Genomic DNA, 19,869 nt, shown 5'->3' on the forward strand with positions numbered 1-19,869 from the left:
AGAATAAAAATCATCTCCTCTCCTCAAATACAGACCAGCAAGAAAGTCCTTGATATGCTCCTGACTTAGCTAAGGTTGAAGGAAGCACCAAAAAGCACCGTTCTGGTCCTGAGCCCCACGTGCGAAAAGCAGTCACACCACCACACAGAGCTGATGTTTATCATTTAAAATGGCAGGTTGGTGCTGAAAACAGGCTCTTTCACAAGATGTGGCAAAGCAGAGAGGACATGGAAAGCACACAAAAAGCCTCAGCATGGTACTTTCCATCTTAAGAGTAAGGCTTCTCTTCCCAATTGTAATCGGTAAGACAACGAAGCGTGCTGTCTGGGGAGAAGGAAAACAATGCAATAGTCCTTCTATAGCTACATGTACAGAAATTCATCAGAGCACTGGTTTATAATAAAAGGGGGTGCCCCAGAAAGGAGCCACTGGCCTCTATAAAGCTGTATAATCATGATTTCTTTTAGCGCTGATCTAGGAACTGAGTTTAACGCTGCCAGCTCTGCGATGAAGACACCATCACGCGTCATCTTGTGATACACATGGTGCTATCTGCAGCTAAGAAAACTTGAATGACACCCAAGGTTTTGGCACTCACCACTTCATTAGGCAGCTACAAAAGCGTGCACGCACACACATATATTCACACATATTTACATGAAGGCATCTGGGCAGCACTTGGTTGAGTTCCGAGCTCCATCACTGGGCCCCCGCATTTCCTCAAATGGATTCTCTCCAACTTCGAACTGTTTGTGCAGTGCCACAGACCAGGTCCTTTAAACCTGTCCATAAAGAGCCCACAGCCTCAAACAGAACGAGCATGAGGGAGGAATATTAAAACCCCAGCAGCAAAATTCCATTCACCAGCTCGAATGCCTGAGCTGCAGCCTCAGAGAAGCACACAATACACTGGGGCTGAAAACCACACAGCTATTGTAAAGACAATTACAGCAGCTCAACACCAGTATAACAGCAAAACACACTTTTCAGACTTAAGGAGGTATTAGTCACTGTATATATCTGTTTGATATATTGCTTTCTCAATTGCTTTCTGAACTGAAAACAAGAGCCGATCTGATCGCTGATTTGTGGAGCTCTGGTTCTTCCCCATTTTCCAGACTACTTCACCTGGAGTGACCATGGAGAGCCTGAACTCCTTCACGTGGCTGCTCTCACAGCAGCCCTGGGGACCAGCGCAGTTACAAGTGATTTCTGCTTCACCTCAGGTCCTCAAGGCTCAGAGAAAGCCCTACAAAATTGCCTGCCATTCCCACTGGACACACACCTGCTAGTGTTGGACATTAGCAAAGATGTTCTGTTTCAGTAACAGCATCACAGTGTGGTCCCAGGGGCAGAGGAGCTGGCACCCTTTTCCCCAGGTCAGCAGTACAGCACTGCTCCTCGGAGGATGGATGGACACGCACCCTGCATTACGATCCTCAACGATGAGCGTCCGTAAAGCATCTCGAGCGTGTGCTGAAAGCTCTTGCGTACGAGCGCGTTGCAGTGCACCCCTGAGAAACTTTGATTTGTGGACCAGATGTTTCACAAAAACAATCACAATCTGCATGGGGGTTGCGTGTGACAAGCACAAAAATATTCCTAATAGATGCTCTCCTAAACACACACATTTCTGCCCAGCAGGACAGTTTCTGTGCTGCTTATGTGCTGCTACCACCGGTACAACCAGGTGTGACAGAACCGTGTCTGCTGCTGACTGGATAGAGCACTAAAAGACTGAATTTTATCTCATTTTATTTCCCTGTAACAGGCCTGTCAGCTACTCTCTTTTCCTTTATTCCCTTTAATGCGGTCACATCCTGGATGAAAATGTCAGGAGAGAGCAGCATCATCTTTAAATTAACTTGACATTTTATCGGGGACCTGCTGGAAAGCCAAAGCCAGATGGTACTAAACAATGCGGGGGCACAAGGCTGTGGGCTGAGCCCTACGTGGTGCCACCGAGCCCCTGGATGGGCTGGGCACCATCACACGCAGCCACAGGCATGAGCAGCTGAACCCGCAGGGATGCAGGGCCTGCAATCCATGTGGACCAGAGTCATTCCCACGCTGCCTCCACACCTCCCACAGACCTACCGCAAGGCAATGTCAGCACCCAGCGCCTCTCGCTGCACCCTTCCCAGACACCCCCACTTCGGATCACTGTGGGAATGAACCCTGTGCCGCCGCAGGATTTCACATGACCGGCTCCCATCAGGAAAGAACCAGCTTCTACTGAGGACACCATCAATTTCCTCATCTACAGGAACACCCCCGGTCAAACAGAGCTTGCTTGCTCCTGCTTGTAAAGATCCCCAGCCTCGAGGAGCACAGTGTTTCCACAGCATGGGCTTGGTGCTGCCCAGACAAGCTCATCGCGGGGCCTGAGCATCCCTGGGAATTCTCAAGCTAAACCTGCTGCCTGCGGTGTGTCACCCCCTTCATGCATACCCACCCCTGCTGTGGTATATCCAAGACACAGGAGGTTAAAGCACAGTCTAAAAGGCCCTTAAAGAGAGGCCACAGTGGAAGCTGCTGGCAGTTGTAAGATGGACAGCAGCTCTGCAGCATCAGTAGCACCCATTGCAAAGCCCAGCGTGTGTATGTCACCTGCAGGCCTCCACCAAAGCTGTTGTACCAGCATGACCCATCTGCAGAGAGAGTGTGATAAACACAAACATGCATGGACAAGTAACCCCGTGGATCCCAGAAGAGTGAAGGATGCTAAGGAAGGCAAGCAGAAAGCCCTGCTCTGTGCCATGCCCGTGGATGAGGGCCGGGCTGTTATTAAGAACCTTTATCTCCCAGGAAACGAGAGCTGCCCAAAGCCAGCATTTCAAGGGAGAGCTCGAGGGGTAATTCAAATTATGCAGTTTGCTCTGCTGTATCGTATTGTACATCTTAATGAACAAAGCCACAAGGACAATTTGAACCGATCAGAAAGGGCTTGCCAGCGATAACAGCTGAAGCACTGAAGGACAGCTGGAATATCAATGCAGTTGGAGGATAGACGGAAAAGATCAAGCTGTCACGCAGGAAATCTTTTCAAGCACCTACAGTGAAGCAAAGCAACAGTGACAGAGGCAAAGCTTTAAAGGTCGTGCTGCGCAGAAACTTGACCGCTGCTCGGCTTTCCCCTCTCCTGGAAGGAAGCAGCAGGTTAACTCACAGACTCCTTCCCCACCTCCCTGCACGGAGCCTGCAGAAACGGAACACGACTTGGACGTGCCAAGCAATTGGGGCTGATCCATGGCTCTAGGCATGGACCTGGCTGGGTCTGGGGGGGATCTCAGAGCACCCAGGAAGCACAGTGCACCCCACAAAGCACAGGGATAACCGCCGTGCTCCATCACATTCCTGCACATCGCACTACCTGTCCTCCCACACTTGCTGCACCCACTGCTCCAGCTCGTGTTGGCTGAGCAGCGTCTATCACTGCATGGGGATAACAGAACAGGACAGGGCTGCTTTTCCATTTCATGTCCGAACATGTCTGGAGTAGAAACACCGCACAGAAGCAAGAAAAGAAAGATGTCTGTCATGGGAACCTGACAGTCGCTAACTCACCATGTACGCGGAGCAGCAAATGCAGCCCTTTGAGACTGTTCCACCCGAGAGTTTTAACAGGGGAAAATGAATTCAGGACAAGTTATCTCCAATAACTCAGAAGGGGCAGTTCCAAGAATTCCTAGGGGCAGCTGCGAGAGCCGAGAGCACACCCACAGCCTGAGTGTGGGACATGGAACCGGCTCAATGCAGGGCTCTCTCTAACCCTTTAACAACATTTTATGTTAAAGCAAGACAATCGTTTTCCAGAACACTCTGGTTCCAGGGGATGTGAACTGGGCTGGGGTTATACAAGCAGCAGGAGGGAAAAGGCAAAATAAAACTGATTCCAAGCTGCAGCCAACCTGCCAGCAGAGGCAAGAACACCCCGTCTGCCTCCTAAGCACTTCTGTCACGCCACAACAGTATCTTAGCGCTTCGGTGAGGATGGGAATTAAGGTATCATTTGTCTCTCAAGGCTTTAAAAAGGGTTTCAACACTGCTATGCTATGTAATTCTAGAGATTATGTTAATTTGACCTAATTTTTCCCAGTGACAAAGTCTCTTAACTATTGAAGAGCAGAAGTTGCCGCAGCCTCACGCTGCCTGGCTGCTGGAAAACATACCCAGGCACGTCCCAGCAAAGCCTCAGCTGCTTTCTGTGGGCAAAGCACACCGAACTTGTGGGCAGAAGATGTGAAGACACACATCAAGAAGACTCAGCGCCAGATCGGTGTCACGGAGGAATATAAAAATCACTCTTATCGGCATTAACTAATCTTCTTCCTACACCCCGTGAGCAGTAACTGCTGGAATCAGTGAACAATGTAACATTTTCATTACTTTTGCAGCCTCTTCAGCAGCTCAGAGCCAAGAACAAAATGAATTAAGGAGGCGATGGAGACCCAGGCGGGTTTTGGCAACAGGACGTCAGCAAGCTTTGAGTTTTACATCCTCCACCATGGCAAACAAAGGAGGGAAAACGGGGCAGGCACACGCTCCTGAGCTCAAGGCACTTCTGCCATGCTAATGAAAGAGCAACCTGCACTTCTGCTGCTACAGGAAATAAAGAGCTGCTGGTCAATGCATCTGTGCGTGCCTCCCCATAGAGCGGCACCCTCACAAAGGGCAGTGCTGATCCTGAGGGCAACAGTTGGCTCCGATGGAAAGCTACCAAGGAGAAACAGCTGGGATAACATCCTGTCAAAGGTCCTCCCTCCCTTTGAAGACCATCATCCCTAAAGTGACAGGCTGCTAACAATCCAGCTCCCAGGAAAAGGGCAGGCATTTGCTGGCACCCACATGGACTTAATGGGGTCGATGAAGCACCAGACCAATTCTTCCTTTCAGCCTTCCAAAATTCACTGAAAGCATTAACAAATCACCATAAAGCAAAAGAGAACGGTATGCGTGTCCATGACACCCAGCCCCAGGGACCAGGCTTCTCGGCAAGCAGGGACTTTCATCACGTTTGACACTACTCTGAAATGAAAGCTGGTTAAGTTAAGAAAGTAAAAACAGAACTGAAACAAGGCAACCAAATGGCAAAACGGGAGCACGTTCACAGTGGAGCATCTCAAGTAGCCAGACCCGGGTGCCTGGAGTCCGGGTTTATCCATAACCACCTGGAAGGAGGAAGACAGAGAAGGGCCAGGTCCAGGGAGCACAACGGCACAGTAAGGCACATTGGGAGGAAGGCTTCGATGGCTCATCCATGCCAGCCGGGTCTGACTGGGGTGCCAAAACCTCAGAGGGAGAGAAGCCACACACCCCGAGCAGGACAGTCAGGTCAGCTGAGCAACGGCAGAAGAGCAAATAAAATGTGAAGGCATTTACACAGGGGATGCTTTACAGCAGCAATAAACATTATGCCATTAGCTACTCAACGGTCCATGCTCACCTTCGGTTTGCCACCCCTACCTCAAAAAAAACCAAAAGACAAACAAAACAAAAGGCAAGCAAAAGCAGCAGCTGACATAGAAAAGATTGGGGAAATGGCAATGCGAATGATTACAAAATGATTACTTGGAAAGGCCTTCGGCATGAGGGGAGGCTTGGGGCTAGTGGGGCAGGGTGATGGATGCAGGTAACAGCACCAGGTGCCTCAGGATGGGCTGGCTGGGTTTGTTCCTCTTGTCTCGTGAGACAGGCAAAAACCCACTAAAAGCCAGGTCCTCCAAAAGGGTCCTCCGAGTGGATCTAAACTGACTGGTGGAATTCCCTTTTCTGGGAGAGGGAGGCAGAGGCCTGATTACAGAGACAGGCTGAACACTGAGACATGAGAGAAAACATCTAGAGTCACACCAGGCGAATTACATTACTCAAGACCCAGCTTTCTGCTTCCAAGTATGAACTGCTCAGAAACTGACAGTGATGGGGGTGAGGCGGAAACAATGGCCTGGATTAACTGAGCTCTATGGCTGTCTGCATCCTTCATCTGAAAGCACCCAGCACCAGCCACCAGTAACCGCATGAACAGCTTGTCCTGCCACAGCAATCCCTGCCTGTCACAACCCCTGCAGCAGGGACCGCCCAGCTCCTGAACTGCCCGCCCAGGGCCTGGAGGGGTGTTTGCAGAGGAAAAGGTAAAGTGCAAGTGACCTGTTTGTTGTTTTTCCCCAGGCTTCATGCTCGGCTTATATACACAAAAGACAATAAACATTCAGGACATTTCCAATGGTTATGAAGGTACCGTACCTGTGATGGTGGTAGGGATGGTGGTGGTAGTGGTGGTGGTTGTTGTGGGAGGAGGGATAGTTGTGGGGGGATCTGGATAAAATATAAAAAGGAAAAATAATAATAAAAAAGCAAATTAAGAAAACCCAAGCAGAACACAACAGCGGTCAATCGGGAGCAGAGAAAACCAAGGACGCAAAGAAGCAGCGCTTTCCTCCTCCAAGAGCCAGGGGCCAGAGCCCACAGCAGGGCACGGCCGCGAGCAACACCACAGCACAAGGATGTGCTGAGCCGGAAAGCCTGGCCCCAGAAACCCTCCCCCTCTTGCCTTCCACAGCGCTAAAAAAAACACAAAGTAAAAGAGCAAATAAAGCCCAGCATAAATTAGTCAATGAGAGAGAGACAGAAATGGGATGGGAGAGGCATAAGGAAAATAAAGTGCACGCTTTCCACAACACAAAGAACAGTTCACAGGAACAGGCAGAAACACAGCGGGCTTGGTTGGGTTTCTATGTATACCCTTGAAAACTCAGGCAGGAGGTTTGTGTGAGGGGACCCGCTGCACCTGAAGGCGTAATGTTAACAGCCCATTAGAACATCTCCCTTCCTTCCCAGGGCCACTGACATCCCTTTTCCAGGAACGCATGTCAGCAGGATGCTAAAAACTACTTCAGTGGTAGTCACAAATACACAGGAATGAGAACATCCTTCCTAAGTACCAAGGGATGAAGAAATTCACCGAGATCTTTTCATTCCAAAGAGCCAATGTTTGCTGACAATTTCAGCTGAATGCTCTTGGTTTGGTTATTGGGGTACTGTTACCGAGGAACACAGCTATGGGGACTATTCCATCTGTGAGCGATCACCGTGTCCCAGACACGCCTGGGCTGCGGAGGCTCCACCAGTGCCGCTCCTCACTGTGCTTGCGTTACGTACATCCTCCTCATGAGTACTGGGCAGGAGCAGGTAGATACGAGAAGATGGCAGTGAATAATATGTATTGATGCCCAGGTGATCAAACTGAATGTGTTCAGGAGTTGGGGAGACTTTGAACTATGAATTCATTCGCCAATAATAGAGCATGAAACATTTCATGGGCTTTTGATTTTACGTCTCCTCTATAGCACGTCAGCTTTTCATCACTAACGCATCTGCTACTCTTTTATCTCCAAGCAAGCTCCCTCAGATTCCCTAATTAAGACATCTGAACTTTAATTATATGCTGCCCCTTTCTTATATTCTGTACAACTTCCCCAAAGTTAGGAAACCTCAGCATTTGCTTCGTTGTGGAGCACTTGTATTAGAAGCAGTTGTTATCCCATCCCTACGTTCAAAGCATCCTGGTCCCTGCACTTAGGACAGGGAACTTCTTCCTTGCTCATAATGCAAACCCGAGGAGTGTTGGAGACCGAAACAGCAGAACCAGGGGCATAAAGTCCCTGGCCTTTCACCATGCTGCATGGGATGATGCTAAGTAGAGATCTTCCTGCACAAAATCTTCCTCCGTAAAATAAAGCCAAAAGAAGGATGCTAATTGTGCTAAAGGTTCTAGCAAACCTGTCTGCCCATTCCCACGGGGATGAGAAGCATGGAACGAGCTCTAAAACCAGGCATGGTTTGGTGTGTCAGTGTGATTGGGCACCCCTGCCCCATGTGTGCCTTCTGCACAGCTTGGCAGCAGTTATTCTGCAAGCCTTGCCTGCTGGAAGCCATCCACATGGAAAACCATTTAACTGCCTCTCGTGGAAACACGCCGGAGCATGGCTCTGCTGCAGCTACCACTGCATACAGCCATACAGCTGCATACCCCACACAGCCTCTGGGTGCAGAGGGACTGTGTCCCTTGTCCCCCCAGCTCCCAAGTTAACAGGATTTGGGGAGCCTTGCGCTGGCAAGAGCCATCCCCACTGGCTGAGGATCGAGGCACGTCCTCCACCAACATCCATACTGCACCTGCAGAGATGTGTCTGGGAGGACACAAACGCTGGTGCTGCTGCAAGATCACACTGCGGTGGGGAAGGAGCTGAGGGTTGGAGATGGAAACACTTCCACTGCCGAGTGGGATGCGACCAGCACCTTCCTCAAGTGACAGCCTGAGCTGGGTCAGTCCCAGGGCCTTCAGCTGGTGGCTGCAGCTCCACCACCACATCAAAGCCTCTGGGTTTGGATTCTTTATGGACTCCAGAGTGCTGGATGCTCGTAGGATGCTCCCAAACATGCAGAAACCAGGTGGGGTGGGATGTAAAACCATTACCTGCCCACAAGCTCCTGACAGAACCCAAAAAGTGCTCTCCTACATGGCCAAAATGCCCCAAATAGGGTCATATCCCCCGGGGCCATGCACCTCCTTTAAAACAACACTGTCCCAGGTCTCCTCCCAAGGATTTAATCCGGAGGGAGCTGCACTGCATGAGTCCTGCACAGCCTAGTTCCCACCCACATCTAAACCACAGAATTAACAGTGTGTTTCTATGAGCCCTAAATCCAAGTCACTGACACTGGAGAGGGCTCATCCAGCACTTGCCTGGGCTGAAACAGGTACATAAACTCTACAAGGAGTAAAAGCACCTCACCTCCAATGGCTCTACGGCAGTAGCTCTCCCTGGTTTCCATCTGCTGGGGAACTGCCTGTGTCCTACTTCAACTTCTTTATTCTCCACATTCGTGTTTCTTTAAACACCGATGTAAAGCAGGTATTTTTTAACACCATGAGCACACAAAGTATTCCATCATAAACGCATATCTGACTTCATTTTGCAAACTGGAGTCTTTTGGGCCTCCAGGCACTACCCGTGTGAGGTGGCAGATGAGCTCCATTTCAGCCCAAAAGCTGTAGCTTTGTTGTTACCTTCAGCCTTTGGGCGAGTTTCTAGGACTGGGCTTAAAATCACTCACATGCAAGTGGCATTTAGACAGGCAACATGAGGTCCTTCACTATTAATCTGGATTGGAGCAAGAACAAGAGAATGTGGACTGCAGAGCTCCAAGCTGCTGTTACATGGTCTGAACTTCAAACCGAAGCAAGCTCCTGTCTCATATGAGTAGAATCATACAATCGTGTAGGTTGGAAAAGACCTTTAAGATCCTCAAGTGCAGCACCCACCGCAAGCTTAGCCCAGGCACACAACAACCACTCTGAACCCATAAAGTTTAAATATGCAGCCCAAGGGAATTGCTCATAATTAAACAGGGGGATCACTCTCCGAGTGCCTCCTGAATCTTCATTATATGCAATGCCTGGTGACAGGAGCACAAGGTCTAAAGCAACGGCAAAATAACGCAGAGGGACTGAAGAATTAAGGGAGGTACTTAACAGCACTTTAGAAAGACGCTGAGGCATGGTTTAGTGTCCGCTCAGCTGCCACAGACAGGCTTAAGGCATCTCATTCCTCCAGTTTATTTACTGGTTTGTAATTGCCTGGGGATGCTGGCTGAGCCTTCGGCAATTGAACTTCCTAATGAAAGACCTGGACGTGCCCTCCCCTCCCGGACCACTGCTGAAGACACTGGAGAAGGCATTACAAGAAGGAAAAGGAGTTATCAGAGAAGTCCTAGGGGAACTGTCAGGGCAGAGAACTTCCCAGTTCTCCCCACGGCCCTGCTCTGGCTCTTCCTTCGGCTTCCCTGGAAGCACCAAGTGCCATGGCGAGCCCGGCTCCAGAGGAAGGAGCGCACCGGACACTGGAATAGGCTCTGCCCCTGACCCCAGAGTTCCAGGAGCCGAGGAAGGGTTTGGCAGCCCCGGCCCCAGCCCGGTACAACGCAGGTGTCAGGAGCCGGCTGTAAATCTTGCATTAAGCCAAAAGTTAACTTTGTCAAAGCTTTCAGAGCAGGAATGTTGCAATTATGTGGAAATGAGTCTAGAAGAACGGTGGTTTTCTCACGTACCGTATACAAACAGCATGTAATCCGCATGTGATTTCCCCACCGCGTTGGAAGCCTCACAGCGGTATGTACCATTATCTGTTTTGTTTAGGTTACTAATGAGAAGGTTTGAACCAGACACTACAACGTGTTGAGGCATCTCATCATCTACTCTTAACCACCTCATGTCCGTAGGCCTACAGAGGAGGGAGAGAAAGAAACAAGCACATTACTATTTTCCTATGGTAAAGATGGCATCTTCAATAGTTCATCCACAGACAGAAAGCCCAAACCAAGAAAAACTGTAAAGAAATAACACACGCTTTTTTGCACTACTCAAGCCCCGACACTGTCGGGCTTCCTCAATTTAAATTTATTTTAACCCAACAGGAAACTGTATCCAGACCTTAAATTTTCTGAAAACACTAATGCAAGCAGGAAGAAAGTTCATTAGTGGTTAATCATTCGCTTGTTCATTAAACCTGGGAGGCCGTGGATGACCTGTGCACCCCTGAGCGCCCATCCGGCCAGCGCGTGGCAAAACCAGGATGCTCTGGGATGGGCACAGCACTGAGCAACACCAGCTGGGTACCGGCTGAGGTCTGGTTCTGCACAGGGGCTGGGTGTTCCCCTCATCACTGCCACACGGGCAGCAGCAGCTCTTAAAATGTGCCTTAACTTTCACATGGTGGAAAGGGCTTTGGTGCTCCTGGCTATGGGCTTCAAAAGGCCATTTGTGATTTCAGAGTTCCCATGTTTCCTGCGCATGACACAGCAGCCAGCTTCTTGGGGATGTCTCTCACCCTGGGTCTCCTAACAGTGACTGTTTCACTGTCCTCCTACTGTTGTCATAGTCTTGGGGCAGGGGGAAGTTGTGTCAAACCTCACAAGAAACCTCTGTTAATGCCAATAGAGAAATTCCTACTCTCTGGTCTTTTTTTCTCCTGAGTTTCCCTCCAATGTTTTTGTTGCCCAATCTTGCAGAGAAATGACTTTAAGTGAAGAAACATCCCTCTTCGCCTTAAATCACTGTAAAGGAGTTTATGAAATCTCTGTCTCAAAACCCCAGAACCAGACACTACCACTAGCTGAATGTGCATCTTCTTACGCTTTGAGAGACCCAGGTGAAGCGACCTACAGCACATTACTGGGACCACCGTAACATTAAGCAGCGTGCTGCCAGGGAGATGTGTCTGTCTTACTTAACGTGTGTGTGTCTTACTCATAGCCTGCAGGAAAAAAAGCAGCCTATCCATTAAATTCCCAGGTGATAGCAAATGGGAGGAACTGCAGCTGCCCAGGGAGGAGCTGTGCAAAGGGGCATTGACAGGCTCTGAGCAGGGACCAGGTATTACAGTGGAATTCAGCAGGGGATGTGCCAGTCTCTAATGTACGGGGCAGGAACCAGCCTTGTGCCGAACAGAAGACACTGGGAAGCAGGAATGCACGGAATGACCTGGGAGGGGAGGCAGCACCACGGCCTCCTCACTGCACCCTGCATGCCCCTGCCCCCAGCAGCAGCACCATCGCTCCCCATGGCTCGTGTGCCACTACCCCTGCCACGACTCCCGCCCTGGGCACGCTACCAAGGAGACGCTGACAGACTTCGGGGATGTTGGCAGGAATCTCATGGACATGACGGAAATAAAACAGGATCGTCAATACTTGACAGCCATAAATCCGAGTGGAAGAGAAAGTAGTCTTAAAAAAATAAAGTCAACAAAACTTAAATCACAACAGCAATGGAAGCGTGCAAGAAAATCTGCCCTGCCCTGCCAGGGATTTCCTGGTGCATGAACTTCTTCAACTACGTAAGAAAGCCTCAAGCGCACGGCAAGAGGAGGAGAAAGAATAAAACCTGCATTTCCTAAAAACCACGCAGGGCACCAAAAGGGAGGAAGATCATCCCGCAGTCAATAGCAGCAAAAAGACAGACTGCCTTACCTTGGGATCCATTCCACTTTCACCAGTGCTCAGTGCTTTGGTGCCAGCCTGACTCCTGCGTACCGGCACCTCACTGGGATGCGATACGCAGGCCCCTGGCTTGGCTCTTGCAGGTCAAGTGCCACTGCCACCCAAGGCATTCCCTGGGGAAGAGGCACACGGCTGCAGTGCGGTTCATTCTGCACCCAAGGGCTTGCTGCACAGTGACGACGAAGGGCTCTCCTGGGAGCTCTTCCAATGGAAATCCCTCGGCCACTGGTTACGTAGCAATAAAGTAAATCCAAATGGAGCAGCAGATGCTCAGGCTCAGAAAGCATCTCTCTCTTTTGCACTGTGATGTTATCTTTGCAGCAGAGAGGGGCAGGTTGGGTGCCTGCAACAGCAGCAGAGGTCCTGCAGCACGGCACGGCCCTGCCATGACCTGCCCATCCTGGGGAATGCCCAACTTACTGTGGTTTTCCAAAGGCTGCGCACGACAGTTCCAGCGGCTCCCCCTCTCTCGTAAGGCCTTGCACCGGGTAGTTCTGCGAGACCCGCACTTGAGGCTTATCTGCAGGACAGAAAACAGCCCTCTGTAAGCCATCGCCAAGCATCAAGCCGCGTCGCATCCGCGCGCACCCGGAGCCGCTCTCCTCTTGGCTGGCAGCAGGAAAAAGGGGGATCTGGCAGCACTTCCCGCACCGACCAGAGCACCACGCTGCCTGGGAAATGCAGCTTGGCTGTGCCAGCATCCACCTGTGAACTCGCCCAAGCTAAAAGGACTCATTTGCCTTCCTGCTGAGGCGAACCAGAGGTATCCGCGGTGCTTGGAACCGACAGGTTGTACTGTGCATCCTGTATTACTGTACAACATTTGGCGTCCACACACATTAATATGCTGGGCCTTACGGGAGATGCTTGTTAGAAACACACAAAGAAGTCAGAGCCGATGCTGCTGCTGTTTCAGCAACAGAAGGGTTTATGTGGTCCAAGCGAAGCTCTTCTAAACCCTAAAACAAACAGAGAGCATTAAGGCATTGATAGTTATGGAGCCAACTCAAAACCTGCAGGAGGAAAAACACAGCCACACCACAGAGCTGGAGTCCACAATTAAAAAATTCATTCCCTCCTACAACTGAAACACAGATTAAAAACTCAATCTAAGTTGTAGCTAAAACGTTATCAGCGCGAGAAATCAGTCCAATGCTACAACTGCCATTAAGCCATATACATTTTTCAGGAATTTACTCAACTGTAAGGAACAAAGGGAGGCAAAAAATCAGTATGCATAAAGGTTGAAGCCATTTAAATGTTTCTATTTCCTTTGAGAGTAACTGCCACCAAAGCCACTGGCTTGCTGCATTTTATTAACTGTGTTTAACTCATTAACATGCTTCCTATGGAACAATAGAGATTAGAAAAAAAACCCGTGTCAGGATTTAACCAATTTAAACTCTCATAATTTCCAGTAATGGAATAAGCAACGCGAGTAAATCCCCTCCTGAGATGACTACACCACAAACACTTCATGAACTAATCCCGCTGCAGATGCTATGGAACACGGTGTCTCTGCGGGCTGGAAGTGGGATCCTGCCGCGCCGGGGGGTCACACATCTGGGGTGCAGAGTCCCTGTTCCACTGCAAGCGTGCCCCCAAACCACGCTCTGCATGTGCCAAATACAGAGGTGGAAGCGGGTGTGAGCCACGAGCGCTCACATAACCCCCAGACCCGGGAAGACGACGTAAACCAAGGATTATGCAGCGAGTGAAGCACAGGCAGCATCTTGGACGCCGTGCCCAGGCTCGCCACTCCAGCTCACAATTCCCACCCCCAGCCATCTGCTCCCTGTTTATTATTTGCTTTGCAGCAGTACCTGCGAGCCCATGCCAGCAACACGACGCTATTGTGCTCAGTGCTGTAGAGAGAACAGAAAACCTTCCCTGCCTGATTTCCACGGGCACACAAAGACGACGGCACCCTGCGCCGAGGAAGCTCTGCGCGACGCCTTCCGCAGCTTGCTTCCCTGCTGCTCCCAGCCCGCCTGCTTTACACAAATTCCACTATTTCTAATGAGCTGCTCCCCAGCCGACAATTCCTTATGGAAATCAAGAGGGATACACTGAAGGCTTGCTGCAATGGGAATGTGCTGCACACTGCCTCGGAATGAGCTCTCCTGAGCGCAGGGGTAGGTGAGCCTTGCCATAGCAGCTCTCCAGCCCCACAGCCTTCATTAAGCAACTGAGAGCAGCACAGCAACCCCACTATGTTGGTCTGGCCACCGCAGAAGTGACACCTGCAACAGAACCGGGGGCTTTACCAGCACCCATGCATGCGCTCAGGGCAACAAGAGCATTTCCACAGAGCTATTCACAGCGAGCATCGCTCCTGCACAGGACTCACCAGCACACCAGTGATGACAGTGGGCACCACGAACACGCTTCCCAAGTCTGAAGGATTCAGAAGGATGGCTGGGCACTCAGGAAAGCCGACTTTTCAATTATGAAAAAGTTCCACTTGCTTCCACCAAGAACTGGGGTGGTGGTGGCATCATTTTCTCCTTTAAGGACATGCCTTTCTACTGCTAAGGCGAAGCATCCTGTCTTGGACAAAGCCAGTCTATTTCCTTCAGCTGATGGACTCTGTTAGTGAAGCTTTGTGAAATGCCAAGCACCGTGGGATCCCCAGCTCAGCTCCTGCACGAGAGGTGACATTTAGCAGTCTGCCAGTAAAGCTGCGATGGTTTCAAAGCCTGGATGCAGTTTCCTGCCCGTTAACCACTGTAAGAAGACCATGTTCCAGTGGCAGCCCCTGTGGCTGCTTGAGCTGAGCAAGGACTATCCAGGATGGTGACCCAGAACTCAAAGCAAGAAGCAGAGGTTTCACCCCCAGGTTCATTCCAGCAGCCTGAGATCCTCGACTTGGAGCTTCCTGTTACCATACCACTGGATACTCCATAAAAACAAGCACTCGCATCTATGCATCCAGGCCGCTACATACACCACTGGCAGGCAATTAGATCTAACAACCCAAAGCTATTTCCTTGTACGCCTATTTCCAGTGGCTTTAAAAACCAGCCTGGTAATTTAATAAGGCACCTTTATTAAGCTCAATTCATTCAAAAGCTAAGAGTGATATACAAGGTTAAACACCAGTAGTCTAAAGGTTATGCTGCAGCAGCAGCCAATTTGAAAAACTTATTACAAACCCATTCTGCGTTTGATGAGATTTCTTTTCCAGCAGGCACCCCGTGTGCCTGCCGGTGTGGGAGCTGCAGCCTTCCCAACGGGACCGTGCACCCCATTCCTTGCCCTGCTCCTTGTCCCACACCACCTCTGCTTTCATTCCTCCAGATGCTGAAGACTCCCCCAACTAACAGGTTGTGCTGATAGCTCAGACAGAGGGAGGCCAAGGCAGGAGACCACACCTCCCCTCCAATCCCCCTGGCCATCCTGGGCTCTCCATGCTGAAGTTTCCCAGCTTTAAAGTTCCGTGGTTTGGAAGTTACCAGAACTCTCCAGTTCCGCATTTGTCCCCATCCTTCTTTTTATCAGCCTCTCGCCCAGCTTTTGTGCCATCAGCAGAGATTATTAATGGTGACTTCTGGAGAGCACTGAACAGCATCAGGCCAAGCACTCGGGCCGGAGCATTCACTCTAAAAATACCAGCATTCGCTGATTACTCCCTAAGGACTTTCCTTTGCGATCTGCCAGTTAGCAATTCCATAATCCATTTAAATGTGTGCTCCATCGATAATGCTTAGATGCCATTAATCAGCCAAGATAAAACCCTACATCGAGCTCAGTGCCTTACAAAGGCCTAAACCTATTATTCCTACCCATGCCCTTTCATCAGGCCAACCTACGATCTCCAAAGCAGGCATGCTTACGGTCTCAAAGCTCAGCAGCAGCCTGACCTCCTCATGTGCCCAGGGTACCACGATGCTCCGGCCGGGCCCATCAGGCTGCTGCCCGTTAAGTGCCTCTTCCCAAGGGCGGGAAGAGCCAGGATGCGTGACTTTATCTGGGAGTACAACCATGGACTTGAACAGATGTTTGGTTTTCTTGGGAAAGGCAAGGCAGCGTGTGAAAGGTGGTTACACCCTCACCCTTGTGCCTCTCCCATGAAATACAATCACAATGTGCATAATGAGGAAGCTACCTGCAGTGATTTCAACTTTGTGGCTCTATCCGCTAATTTCACCATGCACAAGGGCTACCAAAAGCTGCCATGGAAAACCTGCATTGCACTCCATGTACGTGTTCCTTGGGGCCGTGCCAATCCTACCAGCATTGAATCATTGCACTGCAGCAGCTCCCAGTCCTCCAGCGATCTCCATGCGAGCGATATATAGCTCTTACAATGCAGCAATCTGTCCACCCTGAACTCAAACCCACACTGAAACAGTCGGGATAACACAGTGAAAACATTCTGGGTAGCACTCGTGGCTTCAGAGCCACCCAGATAATACTTTATCTGCCAACGGGCACTATTTTACCCAGCTCCTCACCTCTGCTTTCATCGGTGGCCCAAAGCAACTCTTCAGACCCTGGCTGCTGGCAGCTTCCATGCTGACTGCCAGGAGGAGGGCAGGAGGAGCGTGTCCCTCACTATTAGAAGGCAGCAGCCAAGCAGGCGCTTAGACACGGGTTAAACACAACTGTCCCCTCTGCTCTGAAATCACAGGATTGCTTATCAGGAAATGAAGCCTCCGTCACAGACAGCCCAGACCTGGCAAGCCTGAATCTTCCCCTCACCTCTCGCAAGGACAGGAGTCTGCGAGGCTGCTTTTCAGCCAAAAGGCACAAACCTCGTAAATAAATAGCTCCCGTGCTGGCAATAACGAGTACGTGTGGGACCAGCAGCTCCCAACTCATCTGGAAGAGCCTTGCAAAGACTGCTCTGCATAATTCACCCTCAGCAGAAGGCACTGAAAGCCTGCAGCAGGAAAAGGGAAGCCAAGGCCAGTCAGGCTACAAACACTTCACTATTTAAGTGAGTTCGGCTGCCTAACGCCTGCAAAAGGCAGAGTCCAGCCCAAAGCAGGAGTTCCTCGCCCCCAACAACACCCCTCGGAGAAAACCTTCTTAATGAGCTTGCAAATGAGCACCCAACTGGGAAATGTCACAAACAAGAGTGCCTAACGCCCCAGAAAATCAAATAACACTTGGCTGATCGTGGCGCTTTTCATATGCACTGGAAGGAAGAGAGAAAAAAGCCTTAAATCAAAGTTTCTGAAGGGGTCAACACCTCGCTGAACAAAACAACTCATTTATTCCTTTTCAGAAATCTCCAGATGATAAATTACACTGATGTTAATCACTTCGCTGCATACTGTGCAACTAACACTCGTACGCAACAAATGTAAGGTTTGCTGGCGATGCAGCCGCACACATACATATATATGGCCCATTTTAAACATCATTTGGCACCAAAAATCCTCCCTTCCTAACAGCAGAGGCTGTAACAGATTCCATCGGTGCGTATTTTAACAGGACATGTGCAGATGTTATGAAGAATGAATAAGCAATTAATTAGAACTTCAGAAAGGCAAAAAATACAGCAACGCATAGAAAACGCCACATCAAGACCCCACCACTTCTGCTTCCAGCCTCACGAAATGAGATAAGCGCCACAAAGGCTGAACTTAAATGTCTCCGAGAATATCGGGTTCCATTCCATTCCTTAATGATATTTTAATGCGTTTTGTTGCTTCATTTCCTTTCTAAAATTACACTCGACGCGCTGCTCTTCCATCCCTCACCGGCGGATCACAATCCCACAGGGAAAGCAGCTCCAGCTGGAATCGGGAGCTCTTCCCAAACCCGGATCGGGCAGCGCACTGCAGCTGCCGCTGCCCCCGGTTCCCTGTGTGCTGTTAATGTTCTCCTGAATGCTCTCACCGCTGCTCAAACTCTGTTTGCTTGGGGAGGCATCACCAGGAGCCTCTCATACGTACTCCTCAGTGTTTGTTTGCACAGATCTCTTTTCAACAGCATCCCCTACATGTACGCAGAAGCATTTATCTCTCAACTTCACAAAGGGCCAGCCTGTGCCACATTACATATGTAACAAATAGCTTACTCCAGGAGCAGGACAAGTTAATAGTGATCACGGGCCAGTGCTGCTGAGCGCAGCAGAACAGACCTTCCTCCCAGCACATGCTGCTGCGGGCAGGTTCCTGCCTGGCTTTTCCTTGGAAAACAACACAACCAACCCACACCTTCGGAGCTGCATCTTGGAAAAAACCGCCCTGTGCTCTGAAATTTAGTCAGACAAAAACCACCTCATTACCCGAGAAGGCTCCATCCATCATCCTCCTGTCCTTCCCCAACACATTTCATGCTCCAGTTGGATACACTAAATGCAGAGAAATACAACGTCTGCTGAGAAGAACATTTTCCTGTTCCCTGCTGATGTCCTGAGGAGGCGGATTTGCTGTGACCTTGGAGGGAATGGGCAGGACTTATGGGAAGAGGATGGAAGAGCAGGGAATGAACGAGCAGCACAGCTAATGGCTCTGCAGCAGGAAACCCCCCGTGGCCAGGGGAACTGCACCACCAGCAGCCGCAGGAGTCCTAGGCTCCAACTGCAAAAGCCCATCCCTAAAAAGCCATCAGGCACATACCAATTAGGCCTCATTGTAGGCACCTCAGCTCCCCAAGAGGGCACGCACATGTCCACAGCAGCGCTGATGGAGATGCCTCTCCGGAAAGACAACAGGACCCTCCTCCTGCCCAACACGCCATCAGTGTGAAGGGGAAAGTTTGCTCTGCAACAGCCTCTCCCACCTGGAGCTCAGGCCCAGCATCAGGCATTAAATGCAACTGTCTGGATGCTGTCCAGCACATGGAGTCCCAGAGCCGCTACCTGCTGGGAGCTGCCAGGTTTTGATGCACGACATGTTCTTCTGCCCGTGCTCTCCTCTCAAGCCATCTGCTGCTGCCCACTGCAAGACCTGACCGCAGTAGCATGGGTCAGGTCCCCAGTTTATCCCCATAATCACTTCTAAGAAGCTCAGAGTTTAATGCAGACCGGACCATAAACACAAAGCAGCCTGAAAGCCCTTCTCCTGCTCATCCCTGCTCCCCTCCCAAGGAGGCTCTGTGCTAGTTCCAGTCCAACAAACAGCTCTGGAATGACACACAAGGATGCTACCATCAGTGCTAAGGGCAGAAACATGGGCAGCAAGGGCAGCCTTCAATGTGTTCACTGGAGTAGGCACGTGTCCTGTAGGACATCCAAGTAACTGCAGTTTGTGTGTGCTCTGCCTTCCCAGCATGGGAAAACCTGCAACGGCTGTGAACAAAAGAGGTCAGAATGGATTTATCTGAGGAAGAGTGGAAAAAATGTTAATGTTTTTGCAGAAAAATGACAGCAGCCACCTCCCATCCCATCAGACAATCAGGATTTCAGAAGGATTGCCAAAAGGAAGCCTAAAGGTGAGCTGATGTCCTTTCGAACAAGGGGAAGAACCCAGCAAGGTTTCAATGCCTCTGCATAATCAGGGGAGATGGGATTCTTTCCCCCCCCCATTAAGTATTTGATCAAGCCTCACAAAGGTGCTAATGTATTATTAAACCTAATGGAGCTCTACAAGAAATGTTAATGGACATTAAGTTTGCATAAATGAATTACACATTAGCTTGGTCGCAAGAAATCTCGTATCTGCCAATTTAGGTGGTATCTGATCATTTCTGTTTTCCTCATTACAGGAACATTACTTCCCGCTAGTTTCAGAGATATGACAATTGTAACCAAGATGTTCATAATGAAACTACATAATGAAGCAGATGAAATAAATTAATACAAAACATCCTCTTCTCCTTCTGAAGTGATATTCCAGTTGAAGTGAGCCTCCA

General features: G+C 50.0%; 3 protein-coding genes across 13 annotated transcripts in view; 2 read left to right on the top strand and 1 right to left on the bottom strand.

Moving 5' to 3' along the window:
• The window catches only part of SIDT2 (SID1 transmembrane family member 2), a 553,125-nt gene that overhangs the window by 156,526 nt on the left and 376,730 nt on the right, over window positions 1–19,869 (top strand). The gene's annotated exons all lie outside the window — the stretch shown is intronic.
• PAFAH1B2 (platelet activating factor acetylhydrolase 1b catalytic subunit 2) overlaps window positions 1–19,869 on the top strand; it is a 497,498-nt gene that overhangs the window by 108,569 nt on the left and 369,060 nt on the right. The gene's annotated exons all lie outside the window — the stretch shown is intronic.
• The window catches only part of CADM1 (cell adhesion molecule 1), a 140,051-nt gene that overhangs the window by 16,687 nt on the left and 103,495 nt on the right, over window positions 1–19,869 (bottom strand). For 7 of the 11 annotated variants that reach the window (XM_062608533.1, XM_062608536.1, XM_062608532.1 and 4 more), the window contains exons 6-8: window positions 12,481–12,580; window positions 10,111–10,283; window positions 6,244–6,315 (exon numbers count right to left, since the gene is read on the bottom strand). In XM_062608533.1, the coding sequence (XP_062464517.1) occupies window positions 6,244–6,315; window positions 10,111–10,283; window positions 12,481–12,580 (345 nt within the window). The remainder of the gene's footprint in view (window positions 1–6,243; window positions 6,316–10,110; window positions 10,284–12,480; window positions 12,581–19,869) is intronic. The other 4 variants (XM_062608540.1, XM_062608534.1, XM_062608544.1 and 1 more) reach the window with 1 other exon arrangement.

Source organism: Pezoporus occidentalis, unplaced genomic scaffold, assembly GCF_034315485.1.
Source record: "Pezoporus occidentalis ecotype Australia unplaced genomic scaffold, CSIRO_AGI_Poc_V1 ctg130, whole genome shotgun sequence".
Classification (NCBI taxonomy): domain Eukaryota; kingdom Metazoa; phylum Chordata; class Aves; order Psittaciformes; family Psittacidae; genus Pezoporus; species Pezoporus occidentalis.